Source organism: Dipodomys spectabilis, unplaced genomic scaffold, assembly GCF_019054845.1.
Source record: "Dipodomys spectabilis isolate Male_0828 unplaced genomic scaffold, ASM1905484v1 ptg000026l, whole genome shotgun sequence".
Taxonomy (NCBI): domain Eukaryota; kingdom Metazoa; phylum Chordata; class Mammalia; order Rodentia; family Heteromyidae; genus Dipodomys; species Dipodomys spectabilis.
The window spans coordinates 2,547,341-2,567,395 of record NW_024870703.1 but is presented as its reverse complement, the minus strand read 5'-3'; the positions used below and the strand labels follow the sequence as shown (position 1 = coordinate 2,567,395).

Genomic DNA, 20,055 nt, shown 5'->3' with positions numbered 1-20,055 from the left:
AAAAAAAAATCTACAGTTAATAGCTGAAAATGATTCTTTGTTTGCTTTTGGTTTAGGCCATAGTGGACTCTAATCCTCCAGATCACCTGAATAGCTGAGGTAGCAAGCCTTTGTGACTATGCAAATTCTTGAGCCTTACCTCAACACTTCCCAAGTCTCTCTTGGAGTGTGTAACACAAGCACCTTGCAGTCTTATATGTTCTATACGTGACTGTGACAGTTTAAATATTAAGAATCTTCAGCTTCTAAAATAGCTGCTGTTTGCCCATTCCTACAATCCTAGTTACTCAGTTGGCTGAGATTTGAGGAGCCAGCTCAGAGACAGCCAAGGCAGACAAATTTGAGAGACTCTTATCTCCAAGTAACTAGCAAAATGCTGGAAGTGGAGTTGTGGCTTAAAGAATAGAGCCCTAAGCCTTGAGCAAAAAAAGCCAAGTCAAAGATGAAGGCCCAGAGTTCAATCCCCAATATTGGTGTGTGTGTGTGTGTGTGTGTGTGTGTGTGTGTGTGTGTGTGTGTGTGTGTGGGTGTGTGTGTGTGCATGTGTGTATACACACAAAAGAAGTTCCTGATTCCTCTTATTTATTTAATTTATTTTGACTCACCAAAAATAAGTAAATAAGAGGAATCAGGAACTTCTTTTGTCAGGATAAAGTACTACTATTTGTTAAATTATTAAGTTAATACGTTATTACAATGTTTACTACCTAAATACAATTATAGAGCATTATCTTATTTATTCCTTATATATTCTGACTCAGTAAGGAGAGGAATTACTCAATTTTATTCCATTTAGAGAGTTCATCAAACCAACTGGTGTATGAAGATTCCAATTTTTCCTATTCTTTTCAACATACAACAAATTTTAATAAAACATAAAAAAACTCAAAGAAAAAAAATCTCTAATGGCAACCTCACATGCAATGGGAGAACTACTTAGGTGAGTCTGTTTATGTAATTCAAAAATCATACCCTACTGATTGTAGCTAGCTTTACAGTTACCCCCAGCTAGCAGAATGAACACATTACCAAATCTATGAAAGTAGAGAAGGCCTTCTAGGAAATTATCTATAAATGTTTGAGTATTTTGAGTATTGTGGGGGACTAAAATACAACAAAAGCCATGCTCCCAACCCTCAGGGAATTTAATCCAGGGAAATGAACAATGCTGCTTTGCAAATGTACAGAGTGTTTGTATAAGCATGCTGTGAGGGTATTTTAGCCTAATTTCTATGCATATCGATGACTGGAAAAATCCACCCTCACTTAGAAGGAAGACACTGCTTCAAGAGGAGAGCTGACCATCTGCCAGCCAAGCATCATCCTCCTTTGTACAGAAATGAGCAAAAGGCATTTCTCAAGTCATACTCCCTGCAACCTTGCCATCCCTGGCAAGAATAAAATGCTTTCATGTTTCAGTATTTGACAGAATATCTTAATTTTCCAAGTGCTCCTTAATAATTCCCTAGAAATAATTGAGTCTTTTAATTATATATAGCTTCTTGTCAGTGTTCATCTAAAAAACATTATAGCATTAATTAAATCAGGACCCTAGTTTGTATACATTTTCTTTTTTTCTTTTTTCTTTTTTAAGTTATGTCAACAAATCAAGAAGCCGGTGAATTCATCTTTAAACTGGAATCATTTCTTTTTCAAAACTCCAAGAAACAAGAAAATCTAACCATGGTACAAAGGAAATTCATTAATAGCCAATCAGTAATCTTGATTGTCTCACCAAATAATGTCTGTTTTAATTTTACTGTGAAGGATTATCATTTTTTCTTGTATTTTTTTCTCCTAGTTAAGAAGTTCTGCAGAGACTGGGTTTCCTTCTCAGAATCCCTGCAGAATCATTAGATGGGTCATTTCCTTGGTCATTTAAAGGGCAGTGCACAGATAGTGGGTGCTCACCTACATGGGTAGCAGAGACTATAGTAGGCTCAGAGAACCAGCCTAGTGGGTTAAAGTCCCAGCTCTGCTGGTCAGGAATATGACTCAGTCACAGCTCTTAAAGTGATCAACTCACACTGGTTCCCAATCTGCAAAACAAAGTTGAAAACTTTCCAGGTTTGAGTTACAGTCTTCTGATGGAGACTGCATGAACCAATCCTGAGAAGCCACCCTACAAACCCTCAAAGACCCACAAAAAGTGAAAAGGGAATCAAACAGCTCCCCCAATCCCAAGGTCAATCTCCTGTACACTGTCTTAGAGACTGTAGACTATATAGACTGTAGACTGTAATGAGAGAGGATGTGTGCACTGACACCTAGTGCAAGGTGCACCTGAGGTCTGGAAGTGGCAGAGAAGCAGTTGGGGTATGAAAAGAGATGAATATGACCTCTCCTATGACTACTGCAGGACACTGCAAGTCCTCCTTGATGTGTTTAGAAGGGACATGAGACAGGTACTTTAAGTTTGAAAGCCTGAGACAGCAGAATTCATGTGACAGCCTGTTTCAGGCCCTGGGTCCTTTGGCAGAAAGTATGACAACGTCTGTCCTCCCCCAACAGCAGGCACTTGATAAGTACTTGTTGACTGGTGTCTGCATTCATTCTTGGCACTTGCTGGAAGAAGGGTTTGCCAGCAGAGCACATGTGAACACCCACATTTTGGTAATAACCTAAATATCTGCCTATTGTGAATGAGGAGGCTGCATGAATGAAATTCTGTAAGAACAAATAGCTCCCTGCACATATTGCCTTTATCATTCATTCTCTTTCTAGATGTAGGGCTTTTTAATGGTAAGCATGTTGTGGCATCCAGAAGGGAAGGATGGAGTCTTTTTCTCCACAGAGTGGGAGGGTTTTGCTGTGTGAACCTGTCCTCCACTCAACAATGTCCTCTTTGCGGGCTTCCAAGCAACTTCCAGAGAGCACAGCAATGCTTTTCCTTTGACTTAAGAATCAAATCCCTTATATGCTGTCTTCCTTCAATGCTAGAAATGAAGTTATCTTGGTTGATTGGTCTTACACTTAAGCAAAATGCATGCATACACATATACACTTAAAGTTACTCAATGTGTATAGTAAGACCCAATGTTCTGGAGTTACAAATTGTTTAAAACTGTTTAAAATAAAATGCCCACATGTAGCTGAGTATATAGCCCAGTGGCAGAGCATTGCCTCTCTGTGTGTGAAGTTGTGGGTTTTGAACCCCAGCACCAGAAAAAAAATGTACTTATGAATTTTAGATAAGGTATCAGTGAAGGTGGCATTTTCCTGCCAGTGATATTTGCTTATGTAGCAAAGAAGCCTCTCTATTCTGCCCATATCCATCTTTCAGTTTCTCCAAGACCCTCTTCAGAGAGCTTTCCCTGGGTCCTGTGCTGGAAATGGTTTGTCTCACTTCTGGGGGATAGGGTATATATAGTACCCCAGAGCAGAGACATACCCCAGACCAAGGCATGATCTTTGCAGGTCCTATTTCCCAATTGGCAGGAATTCCATCTAAAGTGTCTCCAGATTCACCAAACACAATGGAAGTCTGAGACAAGAAGAACTAGTCAATGCTTTGACTACTTTGACTAAGAATATACTTCATCAATACCTATTAGCTAGAAAGGACTAGCATCCTAAGGTGTGTAGAAGAAATTCAGGTTATATACTTTCCTAGGTTAGACTTAACTGTCATCACATTGCTCCTGGAGAAAGGGCAATAAAGGTAGTAACTTTTATCATATCAGCTTTTCTTAAACACATCTTGCTTTGATTGATCTATTCAGATCCTAAGACCTCCAGACTGTTGATACACCTCAAAGGTTTAAATGATGAATTCCTCTCTACTATTCCAGTTGACTACATCACTGAAATAAACTTATATGGGTCCAATCAGCATAAAATGTTCCCTATTAAAGAATCACCAAAGGATTCTTTCTTTGAGAATAAGGGGGAAATATTTAAACAAGGGTACAAAGAAACAAAAGATGCTCATTTATTTTAAGAAATTGAGCAGCTATACTTTTTTAAATGAGTGATTCAATTCTAGTTGTTGGGCACTTCCATTGTATGTAATATGCTGAAATGTGTATGTTCTGTTTTAATACTAGACTTCACAATGGGCCATGGCATAAGTGATACCAGTTTCTGGGCCAGGAAGCACTCTTTCTCTTGCCAAATTCCCTATCAGCTGAAGCAAAGCCAGGTGAAGATGGTTTTGGATTTGCTGACATTTTCTGCAGCCAATAGGGTACCTAAAGATGAACCCTTCTCCGAAGTCTTTCCTCACCCCCACCCTCTCCTGATAGGCCTATCTTAAGGATGCTTACTCTCAGTTTATAAACCAAAATCTGAGAGTGAAATAAACACTTTACAACACTGAAATGTCTGGACAGTTCAACTATGCTGCTGGCTACCTGGTGTAACTCCCATAGGGACTGAGGTAATACAAATTGTTTGTATTCTACATAATATCCTCTTGTTAACAGCTGTGTTATCCTCTATTTGATGCATTAGATGTCAGGAAAGGATCTCAGGTTTAACACCTGTCTTTACTTGCACAATGTTACAAGTCAGTCTAGAATGCTAAGAGTACAATCTACTTTAACAGACCTTAAGGAGTCGTCCATATAATGAACTGACTTTCTTTTTTTTAGCAAAGAAGACCCACTGTGACAATGTACCAGACGGATGTTTAACTATCACTTTGATTTATTTGGTCCTGTGTCAGATGCTTACAGAAAGCATCAAATCCTCACAACAATTTTATGAAATAGATACTGTGGGTTTAATTTTATGTTTAAGAAAATATAGGATCAGAGAGGTGTAGAAAAGAAGGTCAGTTTCAGTGAATAGCTAATCCTTTAATCTCACAAGGGAATTTCTATAATTCCAGTGGTGTTATTTTAAACAGAACATGTGGAATGCCAATAAATAAACTGTAATGAAAATTCTGGTGTTAAATTGAAGACACAAAAGGATGTTTAAGGGGAAAAATGTAGTTATGAGACTCACACTTCAAAGCATTTGCTACCAGCCAACTTACAGTCCAATCCCACAATCATTGGAAATGAGTCCCAGAAATATTTTAAGGCTCCAAACTCTCACACAAACCATGCATATACAAGGAATACAATTTGATTTTTTAAATCTTCAAGGCTTCTTAACTAAAAGACTACAGTTAAAGTTAGGATACTTGAAGTCAATTATTAATTATCAGCCTTCTCTCTGTACCTTTGCCGTCAGAAATCTACACTATAATTTAACCATTGAGGGAAGGATTTCTTTGATCTCAGGAGAATTCAATCACAAAATCAGACTGATTCCAATTGTTGCCCTTTAATTGTATTTATGGATGTACTTGCAATTTAGTCTACTATCACAGTAGATTATCAATTGGATGGGGATTATATTTGCCAAGTAGAATGAAAGTAGTAATAAACATTAATAAACATCTTAAATCAATCCTTCCTTTACTGATGATATGGTAGTGGGTATGGAGATTAACAAATTTATCAAAACAAGGAAAGAGATGAGGAAGGAGGGCACAGGAAGGCTCTGAATGCCTTGTGGGAAGAAGTGTGATGCCTAAAACAAATCAGAAGATAAGGAAGAGGCAATAAATATTCAGAGAAATGACTTATAGGAAATTGAAGTGTTCTTCATCCTAGGCTGGTCCTTTACAGACAGCTGGCAAGAAGGAAAGCTAAAGAAAGAAACCAAATGTTCCATTTGTTGAGTTAAACTCTGTGTACTGACAGCACAACGTAGGGGTTAAGATCATGGATTTCCCAGTGAGCTTACTTGGACTCAATCTAGACCTCACAACTTCAGTTTTTGTACAAGATGCTATTTTGATAACCAACTTGCTCTATCTTCACACCCTCATGTATGGAAAGTTAAAAGGAAAGATAAAGTGATTGGGTATTTTAAGAGTTTAGAACAGTACTTGGCATATATAATAAAAACTCAGTTAGTGCTCAATAAATATGTGATGCAACTGGTTACCGACTATCTCTGTTCATCGATCTAAATCTTATTCTATAAAGCCTTTCTACTGAGGAGAATTCAGACTGAATTTCCTGTTCCATTGCAATTCCTTCCTTCCTACCTCATCAATACCAATAATTGAGTTAATTTCTTCTCTAAAGAGAATTTTCTAAATTCTCTAAAGAGAATTACAATTTTAAATGTATCTTATTAAAAAGAAAAAAATACATTTATAAAGATTATTAACAGCATAGTTTCATTCTTGTTTTTCTATATTTTAGTCACCACAAAGACACCTGGACACCAATACCTTGTACAGCTATGAAAGCACAAGTCTCTTGATTGAACATGTTTATCAGAAAACCATCAGCACAATGAGCAGCATCGGAACCTCTGTACCTCACTTAGGATGAGTCCCAAGCAAAGGAATGAGCAAGAAAGCCAAACACCCTATTTGCATATTTAACAGTATGTCCAATTAAGCACTTTGCTGGCAGAGATTAATTCGGTATTCATCTTATTCCAGCATATGTTAATACTTTGACAGTGCACATGAAAAATGACACATAAAGCACATTGTTGGAGCACAGTATTGAAAACGTTAAGTGTGGACTTTCAGGAAGTGCAGCCTCACATTGAGAAAAGTGTCTCTCTCAACTTAAGAAACAGGTCATCTAGAAAATGATCAATTTTTCCATGACTACCTAGGCATTAATGACCCAATATGACAAGATTTTCACAAATGAATATGAAATATGAAGGAAATAGACTATCCAACAATGCCCAGCACACCAAATTAAAAGTTCAGTTTCCACATATATCTTCTAGACAAACATTACCAGAGGTATTCAAGTTAGTCATGTTCAGTGTTACGTCTCTACACCAACTAGATTGAAACATCTGATCACTAAAAAGGATACCTATGCATGAGATAGCATAGACACACAGATACAAACTAATGCCTTCATTACATGAGCAGAGAAATCTGGCCAAATATGAAAGGGGGATTAACTAAAAAAAAATCACTTCATGAAATGTGCTACTGCTGGCCCAAATTAAAGTGTTAGCTTCTGAGACAGAATCTTGATACTGGTCTACGACTCTGGCCTAATTCAGATTGTAGAACCACATATTTGCCACTCCTAGTGATGTGCTTATACACTCCAGCTATCCACACATTAGATAATCACAGCAACAACAAAAACACCAAAACCATGCAGAAATAATATTCAATCAATAACTGCCACTGCCTTATATTTTACCACATACTTAAAAAAGCACTCCTATTATTCTCCTAAATTTTGTTGCTTTCTGCCTGCTAACTTTCAGAGAGAGAGATAATACTTTCTCATACTAATTGTATTACTAGCTTTCAGAGTTAAAGATACATTATAATATATTCTCGTAATAGAAGCCACCTGTAAAACAAATTGCCTACTCTATTTGTGAACACATACATCAATCACCTTGCTTTAAAAATGCTTGGCATGCTGTAATAAAGCCTTTAAACTTAGGATTGTATAGTGAAAAATAGATTCCTTAATATGGATTTAAATAATAACTTTGAAATATACTGGAGTGGGTTCCCACACGGTCTCTGTTTCAATTCACAGACTTTGTAGATAGTGAGCTCACACAGTCAGTGCAGGAGGTCTTCTTATTTGCCTGTGTGGTTGGTGTTCAAAAGTAAATCTGTTCAGGAATCATCAACATGTGGCAATAAAGCTCTTTAGTATAATTGTTTTTACTTCATTTTAACATTAACGTTTAACACTAACTTCATTATAACACTTTATCGCTAAATATCGTGTTTTGGGTTGAATTTGAAAATAGTCCTTCTTGATCAATTCATTTGCATCTTACTATGTTATTTACTAACAATACAAGAATAGCTGGAATCCCATGCACTAGTATACCAGGATGAATTTCACATCTCTATTCATTTGAAACATTTTGGGTACTTTCACCTAAGCAGAATGATAAATATTCCAGGAAATACCTTGGCTTACTCTGATTTGAATATTATACAATGCGAACTAGAGATCTGGCTCCTGTACGAGAGCTCTCAGGCATTGAACAAAAAACCATGGGAAAACTCCAGGCTTCAGGTTCAACCCCCAGTATTGAAACAAAAGAAAAAAAGTAATAAATACTACACAATATGTGGCTGTACTGTAGCATTACATGCATTCTACAGATATGCACAGTTTTAATGTGTCAATAAATAAGCACGCATATAAAGGAATAATTTTAAAGCGATGGGGTTAATTGAACCCTTAAGGAAGAAGCAGTTTTTTGAAAATTGAAAATGTCATGACCCAGGAATAAAACTCAGTTTAAAATTCTAATGCAGTATTCATTTCAAAACTAAGTCTCTTAGCAGAGTGCCATGGAAAAGCAAAAGCATTATGGCTTCCTGCTAATGGAGTAGCCCTGGGAAAATTCCCACCTCTCTAAATCTGCCTCTTTGTCAGCAAAATAATGATCATAAGCCCTGCCAGGAGTGTGTGCCTGATTAGATGATACACTTTTCATGAAGGCAGTGGAAATATACACTTAAAAGATAGGTGCTGTCATTCACTTCTGTCAAAAGTTCAAGAGAATGAATTGTTATGTGATCAACACTGAAAAAAAATCTTACATTTAGAATATTTTAGGAGGTGATTACAAGTTTCCCTGCAGAGAGATAATTCATACCTACAAGACCAAGTAAATCTAGGCAAGAAGATCAAATAAAGTTGGCTTTGGTGTGTGTGTGTACCAGTCCTAAGAATGAACTCAGGACCTGTTGTGCTTGAACTATTGTGCTCAGGACTAGCACTCTACCGCTCAAGCCACAGCTCTACTTCTGGCTTTTTCTGGTGATTAATTGGAGATAACAGTCTTATGAACTTTCCTGCCCAGACTGGCTTTGAACTGTGATCCTCAAATCTCAGCCTCCTGAGTAGTTAGAATCACAGGTATAAGCCACTTGTGCCCAGTGAGAACAAATGACTTTTAAGAAGACATGTCTGGAGACCTCCTCTAAGAGGAAAACACTAAAAAAAAAATGAACCCCACATCTGAGCCCCAAGCCATGGCTTCTACACCCCAAACTGAGCCATCTAATGAGAAATGATTTGAGCAATTAGACTGCTCAAGGAACTTGTATTCAATCATGGCAGAAATATCTACAGTTCTATCATGCTTAGAATCAATGAGGCTGTGGGAAAAGACAAGAGTTTGAGAATTTTAAGACATCTTATGATCAAAGGACTCGTAGAACTGGAAACGATCTTACAGGTCTGCTTGCCCAATTTTTTTAAGAGCGGGAAAGAGATAAGCATATGATTGACAAAATAATATAAAAGGTCATTCTCAATATTATTATCAACATTGTTAACATCTTGAAGAACGATTTGTGCTTTTCATTGAAAAGAGATACATGATGTAGCATAGGATGAGTCACTGATGGATAACTGTAGAGATGGGTAACCGTAGACTAAGATGGCTTTCTCCACATGCATCAAGTTCAGTTGCTCTGTTCTCTTCTCAGAGATTAAGCTTCTATCTCGGTAAAAAGAATGGTCTTTGATTATATGGTGCTACAGTGATGAATAAGTTCAGCCCCTCCTGCACTACTAGAGAAAAGGCTTCATGGACAGGTATTTTAAATGAGGAAGATGACTTAGAAAGTATGGATTCTACAACTCTGCCAACTCTCTGGGTAGTTGTCTCAAATTATTTAATCTCTGTTGCCATACTGATAAAATGAGAGGCATGTACTCGTTTGAGCTAAAAGCAACCACTAAGTGGATTCTAGAAGTCACATAGTAGGTGACAGCCTCATGACTGGAACTCTGATTTATTTCAAGGTCTGTCATTTCCACTAAGCATAGTTACTCTTTAAATTCTCTTAACTATTTAAAAACATTATTGGAAAACTGATAAATATAGCCTGGGCACTTTTCAAATTCAGAGTCTCATTCCTTCGTTATGCAGATAGGATAATATTATTTCCACTTTATGTTTTACAAAAACATTCTTAGGAAAGATGAATGGCTTAGCAAATTTACACTATGCTAATAAACAACTATGGCCAAATTTTCACATAGATTTGTTTCTGAGAATTATCTCCACTAAACTAAGCTGCCAAAATTATTTGTATTCTAATGTACCTTTAAATCAATCGTCTTTCTTAAATACATTTGCAAAATGAGTCTTGTCTCTCTTTTAAAAATAAAAGTTGTAAGTTTTGCTACAAGAGATATGTGCAGCAACCTGGAAGAGAGCAATTGTGCTCTTTCTAGAGCTTTAATATTAAAGGACAATAAAAAGTGATGTAGATAAAACTCACTCTTTGATGGTTTTATCAGATCATTTTATGTTATATCCCAGATGGTTGGCTCATGTATATAAACTTTATGGGTTTTTTCCCCATTTGTTAGGAGACTACTTATTTTAAAAAAGAAGTTTTGTTTATTTGTTTAAAGATAACTCTACTAATAGCTTTGGTTTTTAGAGCTCAGTTGAATCTTAGTGATTGGACCTTGGATATCCTAGCTCCTTCTCCTTCCTCTTATATTCCCTTCCTTTCTGGCTCTTTGGTTACCTTCTACAAACATGTAAAAACATGTCCATGGGGGAGGGTATTTCTTATATATTTACTGAGTGAATTAAAAATTATGGAATAATACATTAGCATTTAGGGCAAGGAAAAAACTACAGTGCCAGTCCTAAGAATATGACTATTTAAAAGACTCTTCAGAACTATTGGCTGGTCATTTTGGACTAGACAGCATTTCCATAGTATAAATTTTTGATCAAGAAGCCAATGGGAAACATGTGGAGCAGCAATGCCTACCTAAGCAGAATAGTCAGAGTAAAAATGTTCCCAAGTCACACATAGGAAGTAATTATCAGAATGACCAGTTTTTTTTTCTACCATGCAGAATATAATGTGAAAGCTTTTACTAACCCACTTGGTTGCTACCCAAAACAACCAAGAGAAGATCCTATCAAGCAATGACCTCCTGCCTCCTAAAACAGCAAAAGAACAACAGAAACTTCCTGGGCAGAATCAATAAAGAGATCAGTGGACACCAGTAAGGGACCACCAGCCTTTCTTGCCTGGTGCATTATTGTTAATACATGCTGGAAGCCAAACTCTGGGCTCTCTTCCTTGCAATGTTTTCTACTCCAAGAGATCAGCCATTAAGCCCCATGGAGGACCCTCTTAGTTCTGTTTTCAAAACCTCTGAGATCATGGAATTGCTCTTGGCTACAGGACACAAAGCTTTGATTCTAAATTCCTCTTTGACTCTGATCAGAGATCTGGCTCCATTTTATTTTATTTTATTTTTGGTCCATCTATGATAAGCTCAGTAGTCCGACAAGTTAAATGATGTTCAAACTCCACTCCTTCTCTTGGAAATATAGTATGTGTTCTGAAAGTGACTGGGAATGAATCCTGATATACATGCAGGAGGTAATGATGACCCTTCTATAATAGCATTAAGCTAGTTGCTTTAAAAAACACACACACACATTAAAAAAATCTGTTAGCATTTTCTCCTGGGAAAGCCCTTTCTGCCCCTTAATAGTATAAAGCTCATCACAGTAATATGATTTCCGGAGCTCCTATTTGTGAGAGGAGAAGGACTGGGAATGGTGTGTTCAGATCCATGATGGATTTCTTCTTCCTCTAGCTCCTGAAATTACTGTGAGCCTCTAAGCTCATTTTGCAAAGTATGTAGAGCAGAGGTACTTTAGAAAAGCTAGGAGCCAAGATGAGAACCTGAGCTTGGCACTGACATCATCCGATACTCTGCACTTATAGCATATCCTGAAGCAGTGCTGGCTGAGCACACAGGTCTATTCTGGACTCCTGTTGGCTTTACTTACAAGCAGGCTTGCTTTCATGTACATTCACACCATTCTCCGTTCATTTAACTGGAATTTTTTCCAATATATTTTTTAAAAATTTTAAGTGCATGTAAAATAAAGGAGGGGTGCAACAATATTCTCAAGATGCACACTTTAAAAAAAATCCTCCTAATCTCTGCAACTGGGTCAGCTTGTGCAAAGACACCGAGGGAGGGGTGGGGTAGCCATGAGCTCACTCTGCACCCTGCAAGCCTTGTAAGTGACACCTCATAATAGTGTAAATGAAGCATAGCGTGATGAGAAAATGAAGAAGAATGAACCCAGCAGTTTCCCAAACATAGGAGACTCAATTTTATTCCTTAAAATATACCACACAGGCTTTTTTCTTTTGCACATTCAAGCATTTGCATGTATTCCCTATTATGAAAAAAAGTCTATCGAGTCTCAGAATTTCTCATACAATGTTATTTTTGAGCTACATCGTATTTTGACCTGCCTCGATTTTCTGATGGCAATGTATCCTATGTAATTTACCTTTGTGCTTTCCTATACTGGTGCTTACCTTTCTCTATCAGTCTAAAATATTCTTTCCCTGTGAGTCCTTTATTCCAGTAATTAACTAAATATGTAGGGAGCTTATTGATCCAACAGATGCAACATCACCTCTTCCTTATTCATTTTGTTTGAAGCCATCACCCCTACCTACCCTGTTTACTGCCCCTCTACCCTTCCCCACCTCACGGGAGTTTCTCCATCCCCCACTCCTAGAGGTTTCTTTATATAGAGTTAATTCCCTCGTTTCAGGAGAAAACAAAACTAGGGATGAAGATTCACACCTGGCTCTTATTTAGTGAAGATTGTAACCTGGCTGGTAAGTTTGTCCTGCTGATTAAAAAAAGCAGAGGAAGAATGAGGACAGAGGGACAACCTCTTACAAGAGTGAGTCTCAGGCAACTAGGGAGAGTTTTACAAACAAATGTGACCATTTATGAACACCTCTGAAGGAAGGAAAGTTATCTGGCCTCAAAGAACAACACCAATTGCTCCCCACACACAATTTTCTGCACTACCCCCAATGATGCTCTTTTCCAATGACAGATGCACCTGATTTTTTTTTTCATTCACATGCAAAGACCAGGGTTGTATTGTGGAGAGAGAGAGAAAAAAATGTTTGCAAAGACCGGCAGACGGCGCCTGCCTGGGGTAGAGACTGCAGTGGGAAAGGCAAAGGAGTGGCCTACTGTCCCGCAGGGACCCCTTGATGTCCCCTCTGCCCTCTCCCTCTCCAGTGGCCCCTCCCTCCAAGAGAGGGAGGGGGGAGAGAGGAAAAAGGAGAAGTTAATATGCATCTGAGGTTATTGTCCTAAAGCTTCCCACTGGTCCAGTTAGGCACCCCACCTGCTTGCTGGCATACTCCCATCTGGCTGTGGTTCCCCGCAGCACCCACACATTCACAGTCTGCTTCTTAGGTGCCCTGGCTCCACTAGTTGCTATAGGACTCACACAATTTGGCACAAGGCAGGGAGGACAGTGGTGCTGGACTCAGCCTAGGTAAAGGGAGCTCCAGGAACACTGAGAGCTGGTGGTGTGAGAGCCGGTTCAAACTCCTTACTGTTTCAGAACAATCTACCCTTGATACTTGTAGCTAAGAAGCTGTGGTTTCAGCTATTCATGTTAGTACTTGCAAAAAAAAGAAAAAGAAAAATCCCTGGGAGAGCAGCCGAGGAAGGAGGAGAGGAGTCAATTTCTAGGATCCACAGTGGATGGAGCATTCTTAACTCCCAAAGAGGGGTTGTCAGGGTGACTCTGTCTCTCTTCGTTTAAATAATGTTATAGCTTCTCAGACCTAACCAGAATTGTCCCCATATAGGAAGACTACCTCTGGGGAAGAGAGCAAACCTGGTATCATCAGTGGATGCCCCAAGGCAGAGCAAAATCCACAGGGAGAGGGGAGCAAGGAATCTAGGGGCATGCAATAAAGGGGGGGGGGAAGAACTAGAAGTGCTCACAACTTTCACTCTGCTTTGTAAATAAGTGGGAATAAAAGGAATATTGTAAATGAGGCAACACACACACACACACAGAGTGATAGATTACTTTGGGTAATTCTGGGAACAAGAAATAAGCTTTGATCTACAGATGAGAAGAACCTGGCTCAAACTATTAGCTACTTGGAGAAGGAACCTGCTAGCCAAAACGCTTCTCTACATCCTGCTCTTTCCAAAAGAATTGGATATTGGTAGAAGCATGATGCTGCTCTAACTTCTCCTCCAGGCAGATCTCCTGGATTATTAGCCTAGCTGGCACTGACGGACTGCCCCTCCTTGGGAAGGACTAGATACTGTTGAAAGAAAAAAGCCGACCTCCCTTATTCCCATGGTCTGCAGACAAAATCCTCAGGGAAATGGGTTAGTGTAGACAAGCCTCTGCTTGTTCTATTTAGAAAATAACTCAACCTCATCACCAAGAAAAGGAAATGCATGTCTGGGTGGAGTGGGTGGAAGAGGGAGAGTCTCCAGGAAGACTCTTCCTTGCTGGGTAAGAAGGGCTGGCCAGCCTGAGAGAAGGTGTCTCTTTCTGCAGCTTCCTTTTCCAATGAAGGAATAACTGGGGCAGAAGAGCTGGGCCTCCTGTGGAGGGAGTCCCAGGTCCCAGGACCACTTCCTTGTCACTGCAGTCTGGACTCACTTTGGAGGAATGTGGGGGCTGGACTGTCTCTCTCGGTCCCTGCAGAAGGTGGGGGCAGTGCGGGCGTGGGCGAGCCCACGCGCGCGCTCACACACACACACACACACACACACACAGCACAGACAAAAGGTTCTGCAGAATCCTCCTCTGTCTCTCTCTGGCTCCCAGGTCCCTTGCTTGAGCGCGGCGCCCCATCCGGCCACCTAGTGACCTTCTGGCGAGTGAGGCTCCCTTCCCGCGGGGCTGGGAGCCCGGCCCAGGCTGGTCATTTAATAGGTACCCGCATTTCTCTGCCCGTACCTCGACCAGCAATGCCCCTCCCACCCCTCACCACGAACACCCAGCGCCTTCCCCTCCAACCCCTTCTATTGTCTTCAAAGAGACAAGTGGCTTCCACTAAACACACCCCAATGCACCTCCCTTTTCCGAAGCTCCCTTCGCTGGGAGCCCTCAGGTGGGGGTGTGGGGGAGGGGGAGAGCCCAGCAGCAAGTGCGGGGTTGAACGAGGGAGGGGGAGAGAGGGGGGGACGAGGTGTGGAGGGGTGAGGGGGGGGGAGAGGTAGCCCGCAGGAACTTGGCATCGTAGACCCACCGTGTCCGCCTCGCAAGGATGCCGGTGACCTGTAGATTGCAATAGGCACTGAATGATGCTTGCTGCTGCCATGGAAATGGTGGATGTGGTGCGCTCCCAAACTGGACGCCCCCCAGGCCACTCCGAGGAGGCCGCTGAGGGTGAGCGGGACTATCCAGAGCAGGGCCAGGCGCCCCCCTGCGCCGCCGCCGCCGCCGCCACCGCCGCTGCCTCCGCCGCCCCCGGGCGAGCCCAGCTCCGCACCGCACCGGAGCATCCTCGGGTACATGGCGGGGCGCCCACCGCGGGAGGCAAAGTTTGGGGCGCGCGGGGAGAGGACCGGAAAGGGAGAAGCTGGCGGCGCTGGGGTGGGGGGGTAGGCTGCAGGGGCCGGCTGCCTCACCGCGCCCCAACACCCATCCTCTCCCTCCTTCGGACAGTCTTCTCGGGGTGCTGGAATCTGTCGTGCCGGGTACCCCAAACAATCCGAAACATAGCCGCCGCCGAGGCGAGGATGCAGCTGGAAGTAGAGGGGTGGGGGGGCTTGTCCGGAAAGGCAGCTCTCCCCCACCAGCCCCAGACACCACCAACCACCACCACCACCAGCACCACCACCACCGAGGAAACCACGCAGCAAGCGCGCCACAGGGCAAGAGCTCTTTCCAGCTTTCCAGGGCTCCAGGTTCTCCAAAGATACTCCCAGAGAGTTTTCCGGGGCGCCGGAGTGCGTGTGCCCCAGCAGGGGGGTGGGGGGAGAGGGGGGAGAGCCGGGAATTGGGGTTTTTCTGGTTGTTTTTTTGTTTTGTTTTAAAGCGCCTCGCCGCGGGTCCTCACTTCCACCTGACGGCCATCCACCGCGAATCCACTAGGTATAATCCATCGAGCATGGTGTGTGGGCACCGGGGAGGCCACTTCGCCGGCCCAAGCTCCTCTCAAAGGACCAGCAGCAGACCCCACGGAAGGGAAGCACTCCCTTCGCTCCATGCAGCCCCGGACGGTTCCCCCGCGGGCGCCAGCCTGCCCCGGGCAGCGCGCGGAGGAGCAGCGGCGCGCATCGCCCGGCTCCGGAGGCGATCTCCGAGTCCACCGCCGCCGCCGCCGCCTCCTCCTGACACTGACGCCCGACGAAGGGGGTTTTTCCACGGAGAAGAGTGCACCCTTCTGAAGGAAGCAGGGATCGAACCGGGGGTTTAAAAAAAAAAGGAAGAAAGAAAGAAAAAGGACTGGGGAGAAAGCTGAAGCAGCTGAAAGAGTAAGGAGGAAAAAGAAAGAAAAGAAAAAGAAAAAAAAAAAAAACCACACACACACACACACACACACAGGCTGGTGAAGCCCGGGGCTCTATGCAAATCTGCAGTCTCCAAACAGCAAATCACTAAAGCTCGCATGCAATGCAGAGTCTATGTAACCAGGGAGGCTGGGCCAACATCCGCAGAAAAAATCGCCCCGCTCTGCCTCTCCCTCACATTCTCCACACAGCAAAGGCACACGTGGACCGCGATGCCAGGAACACCTTAAAAAAGCAACTCTTCCCCCTCCTCAGCCCGGTGGTGAGGATCCTTCTGCCAGAATTACAATGGCAAAAGGCACCCTGCTCTACCCCCTAGCTCTGGTCTCCATGTAACCCAAGTGTCTTGAGAGCTCTTAAAAGGGAAAGAAGGTGCCTCTTTTTATTGGACCGAACTTGATCTACCAGGTGTGCAAAACCCAAGTGGTAAATATGGCTTGACACCATCTCCTTAAGCATCAGTGCGGATGATCTGTTAGTTACACATATTACTCATAACAAAGAGTCCTCCTTCCTATTACAATATCACAGCTCATTAAAAAGAAAAAAGCAATGGATTTTCGGGGGAGAAGAAGGAGGGGGAAAAAGCATGATCAGCTGGGGAAGAGGTAGAAAGAGAAAGAAAAAAGGTAGGATGGAAAGAGAGAAAAGAAGACACAGAACAGAGAAATGGTTAAAAAAATGAACTTGCTTATTTTTTCATTCAATAAATGTGGAATAGCTCCACAGATCTCTCTAGAAGCCCAACTGTGATCCTCTTGACTAAGGGTGGAGTTCCACTTTTCTCTTAGCTTGTCTTAGAAGCAAGATAGATCATTTCTACATTCATGTTCTGCTGGCAAAACAGAACACCTTCGCCTGGAAGCTGTATGGTCCAGGTGAAAGCCCAGAGCAAAGCCACCCACACCTTTGAGAAATCCACGACTGGATAAGGAAAACCAGAGACAAGAATTTGAGCTATGATAGAAATAGTCCTCAGGTTCCCAAAATGATTTTAAGAAAAGATACTGTATCTTGTGACTGAATGGATGTCTGTTATTTATTTTTCCTGATTAGAGACACAGGGAAACAACCCTGGTTTCTCACCACCTGTATGTGACCTGTGGTGAACAAATACAACATTCTGTATTTAAGGAAGAATGAGAATGAGGAGGAGGGAGAAGGAGGGGGAGGAGGAGGGGGAGGAGGAGGAAGAGGAGGAGGAGGAGGAGGAGGAAGAGGAGAAGAGAAGAAAGAAGAAAGAAGAAAAAGAGGTGGTGGAGGAGGAGAAGGAAGAAGTAGAAGAAACAGAGTGTTGGTGGTTTACACCACTAATCCTAGCTACTCAGGAGGCAAAGATCTGAGGATCACAGTTTGTGAGTCTTATCTCCAACTAACCACCAAAAAAAGAAAGAAGGAAAGACAGAAAAAGAGAGAGGGAGGGAGAGGAGAGAGAGAGAGAAAGAAAGAGAGAGGGAGGGAAAGAGAGAGAAGCTGGAAGTAGAGGTATGGTTCAAGTGGCAAGAGTGTCAGCCTTGAGAAAAAAGAAAAAAAGAGAGAGAAAGCTTAGGGACAGTGCCCAGCCCCTGAGTTCAAGCCCCATGTTTCTGGGACCATGTACAAAAACTGAAATTTCCCACAATTAAAAAAATAAAAGGAATGCTGGAAGGATTTGATTCAATTTAGCTACGTGCCCATATGGCCATTTGGACTTCATGCTAGAGTACTTTTGAAAACATCACATAGTTTTTGGAACAAAGACATAACACCTCTCCACCCACACATGGCATATTAACCCTGTGTAACTTTCAACCCTGCAAGCTGACAGCCACTCCATCATCAGTGTTTAGGACCCTGCCTCAAGCAAACTTGTAGCAACCTAAACCTCACATATTTTTTTTTATCAATGTTGATTTTACTGAAAAGATAATTCTTCAGTAGTACATTAAAGTACTTAAATAAACTGTCTTTTAACCTCCACCTGAAAGGCCAAGAGAATCCAGTATCTTCTTACTGTGTTGCTTCGATACAGTACCTAAGTTATCTCTTCTTCATTCTGTTACTTTTGTATTACAGGTACTTAAATTATTAGGAAGAATCATACTTATTATTAAGTTTTCAAGTAATGCTTCAAGAAGATGAGGAAAATCCTCCCCACAACTTGTTTTCAAAGCTCCAGTTTTCTGTTAGCCAGAAAAGAACAAGAACCTAGCAGTTAGGAAAACCATGATGTGATCATAGCATCACCATTTTACTGGTTAGTTCACATTTGTTTCTTTGCCTCTCGCTGAGGTTTCACAACTTTGGTTATAAAATAGTCATGTTCTGGTATTTCCTGACAATCTCACAAGGTGGTATAATGTGTTATTTAGTGCTAGAATAGTTTTTTTTATGATGTGTTACTTAGTGCTAGAATAGTTCTGAAAAAAATCAAATATTCCCTACAATCAATGGCATTATGCCTAATTTCTATAAAGGCATAGGATATTTGAGCTGATTAGTATGTGCAATATATTCAATCCCTTTCCACTGAAAAGAAAAGTAATGCATTGTACTGTTCTTCAATACCCCCACCTATGATGTAATCTGTCTTCCTTTCCTAACGAGATGGTAGATTCTTGAAACGTACAGAAGTCAAGACTTTATTTGGACTCCCTCTAGTGCCCAGCATATGTGAAACATAAGTTTTTCTCTGTACAGAGTCAATTCTCATTATTTTCAGCAATTATAGCCTATAAAGTCACCATAACTGCTAAGTTAGCAAATATTGAACCATTGCTTCCAAAGGGAAATGCAAGGTTATGTTCCTGTGAACTTCTAGTCACAATTTTGATCCACTGGTTAATAACCACCTTACATAACCTGTGTTATGTGCTTCTGGACTGAAGAACTTCAGGACTGAAAAAAGCTTATCTAGCACATGCATTTTTCTTCTTTATTTTCCCCCTTTTTAGTGGTACTGGGGTTTGAACTTAGGGCCTTGTTCTTGGTACGCAGACATTCTAATCATTTAAGCCACAGGCTTAGGTTTTCACTTTAAGGGACATTACAGCCTTTACGTTTTTCTGAACACTACAGAGCACTTCAGAATTATGTGTGGGTGCTATTTTAAATAGCAAAATTACTTACCTAAAGCATAATGTTAAAAACAATAACAACTACTACTGCTACAACCACAAAAACACTTGAGAGGCTGAGGTAGGAGGATTGTGAGTCCAGCCAGGGATACATAGATACTCTGTTTCAAACAACAACAACAAAATGTGGCATTAAATAATCTGTAAATAGGGCATTTATTCATAGTATGAGGGCTCAACCAAGAAGGCAGAGCCTTATCCTTCTTCTGTCTCAGCTGGGAAACCTTCGTTGGGAACTCAATGTTTTCACTACTCTCTGCACATCTACTAATGACTGCCTAAGTGCCAGGTATAATTCAGTGCCAGGTACAATTATTCAGATATAACTCAGTGCTTTAAATAAAATTTTACTAAAGAGAAATGATGAATTCCTACAGGAATAACTGAAATCAATAATGTTTGCTATTCTCTTGCTTGCTAGAAAGGTACAGGACAGGGTCTTTGGAGAGTGATTTGTATACATTAAAGCCAATGGGATTAGACTGATCATGGAAGAGTCTAATGAACTTTCTTAAGAGTACTACATGATGAAGGCTTTTCTCCTGTCTTGTACCATCTGTGGCCTGAAAAGATAGAGGCAAAGTAAGGGAAAGATGAAATCT

General features: G+C 41.3%; 1 protein-coding gene across 19 annotated transcripts in view; it reads right to left on the bottom strand.

The window, feature by feature from the left end:
* The window catches only part of Nrxn1 (neurexin 1), a 1,031,461-nt gene that overhangs the window by 386,735 nt on the left and 624,671 nt on the right, over nucleotides 1-20,055 (bottom strand). For 4 of the 19 annotated variants that reach the window (XM_042675435.1, XM_042675437.1, XM_042675438.1 and 1 more), the window contains exon 1: nucleotides 15,071-16,134. The exons of the other annotated variants lie outside the window; for them this stretch is intronic. In XM_042675435.1, the coding sequence (XP_042531369.1) occupies nucleotides 15,071-15,338 (268 nt within the window). In that variant the 5' untranslated portion in view covers nucleotides 15,339-16,134. Of the gene's footprint in view, nucleotides 1-15,070; nucleotides 16,135-20,055 lie in introns of those variants that run through there. 19 annotated transcript variants of the gene reach the window in all.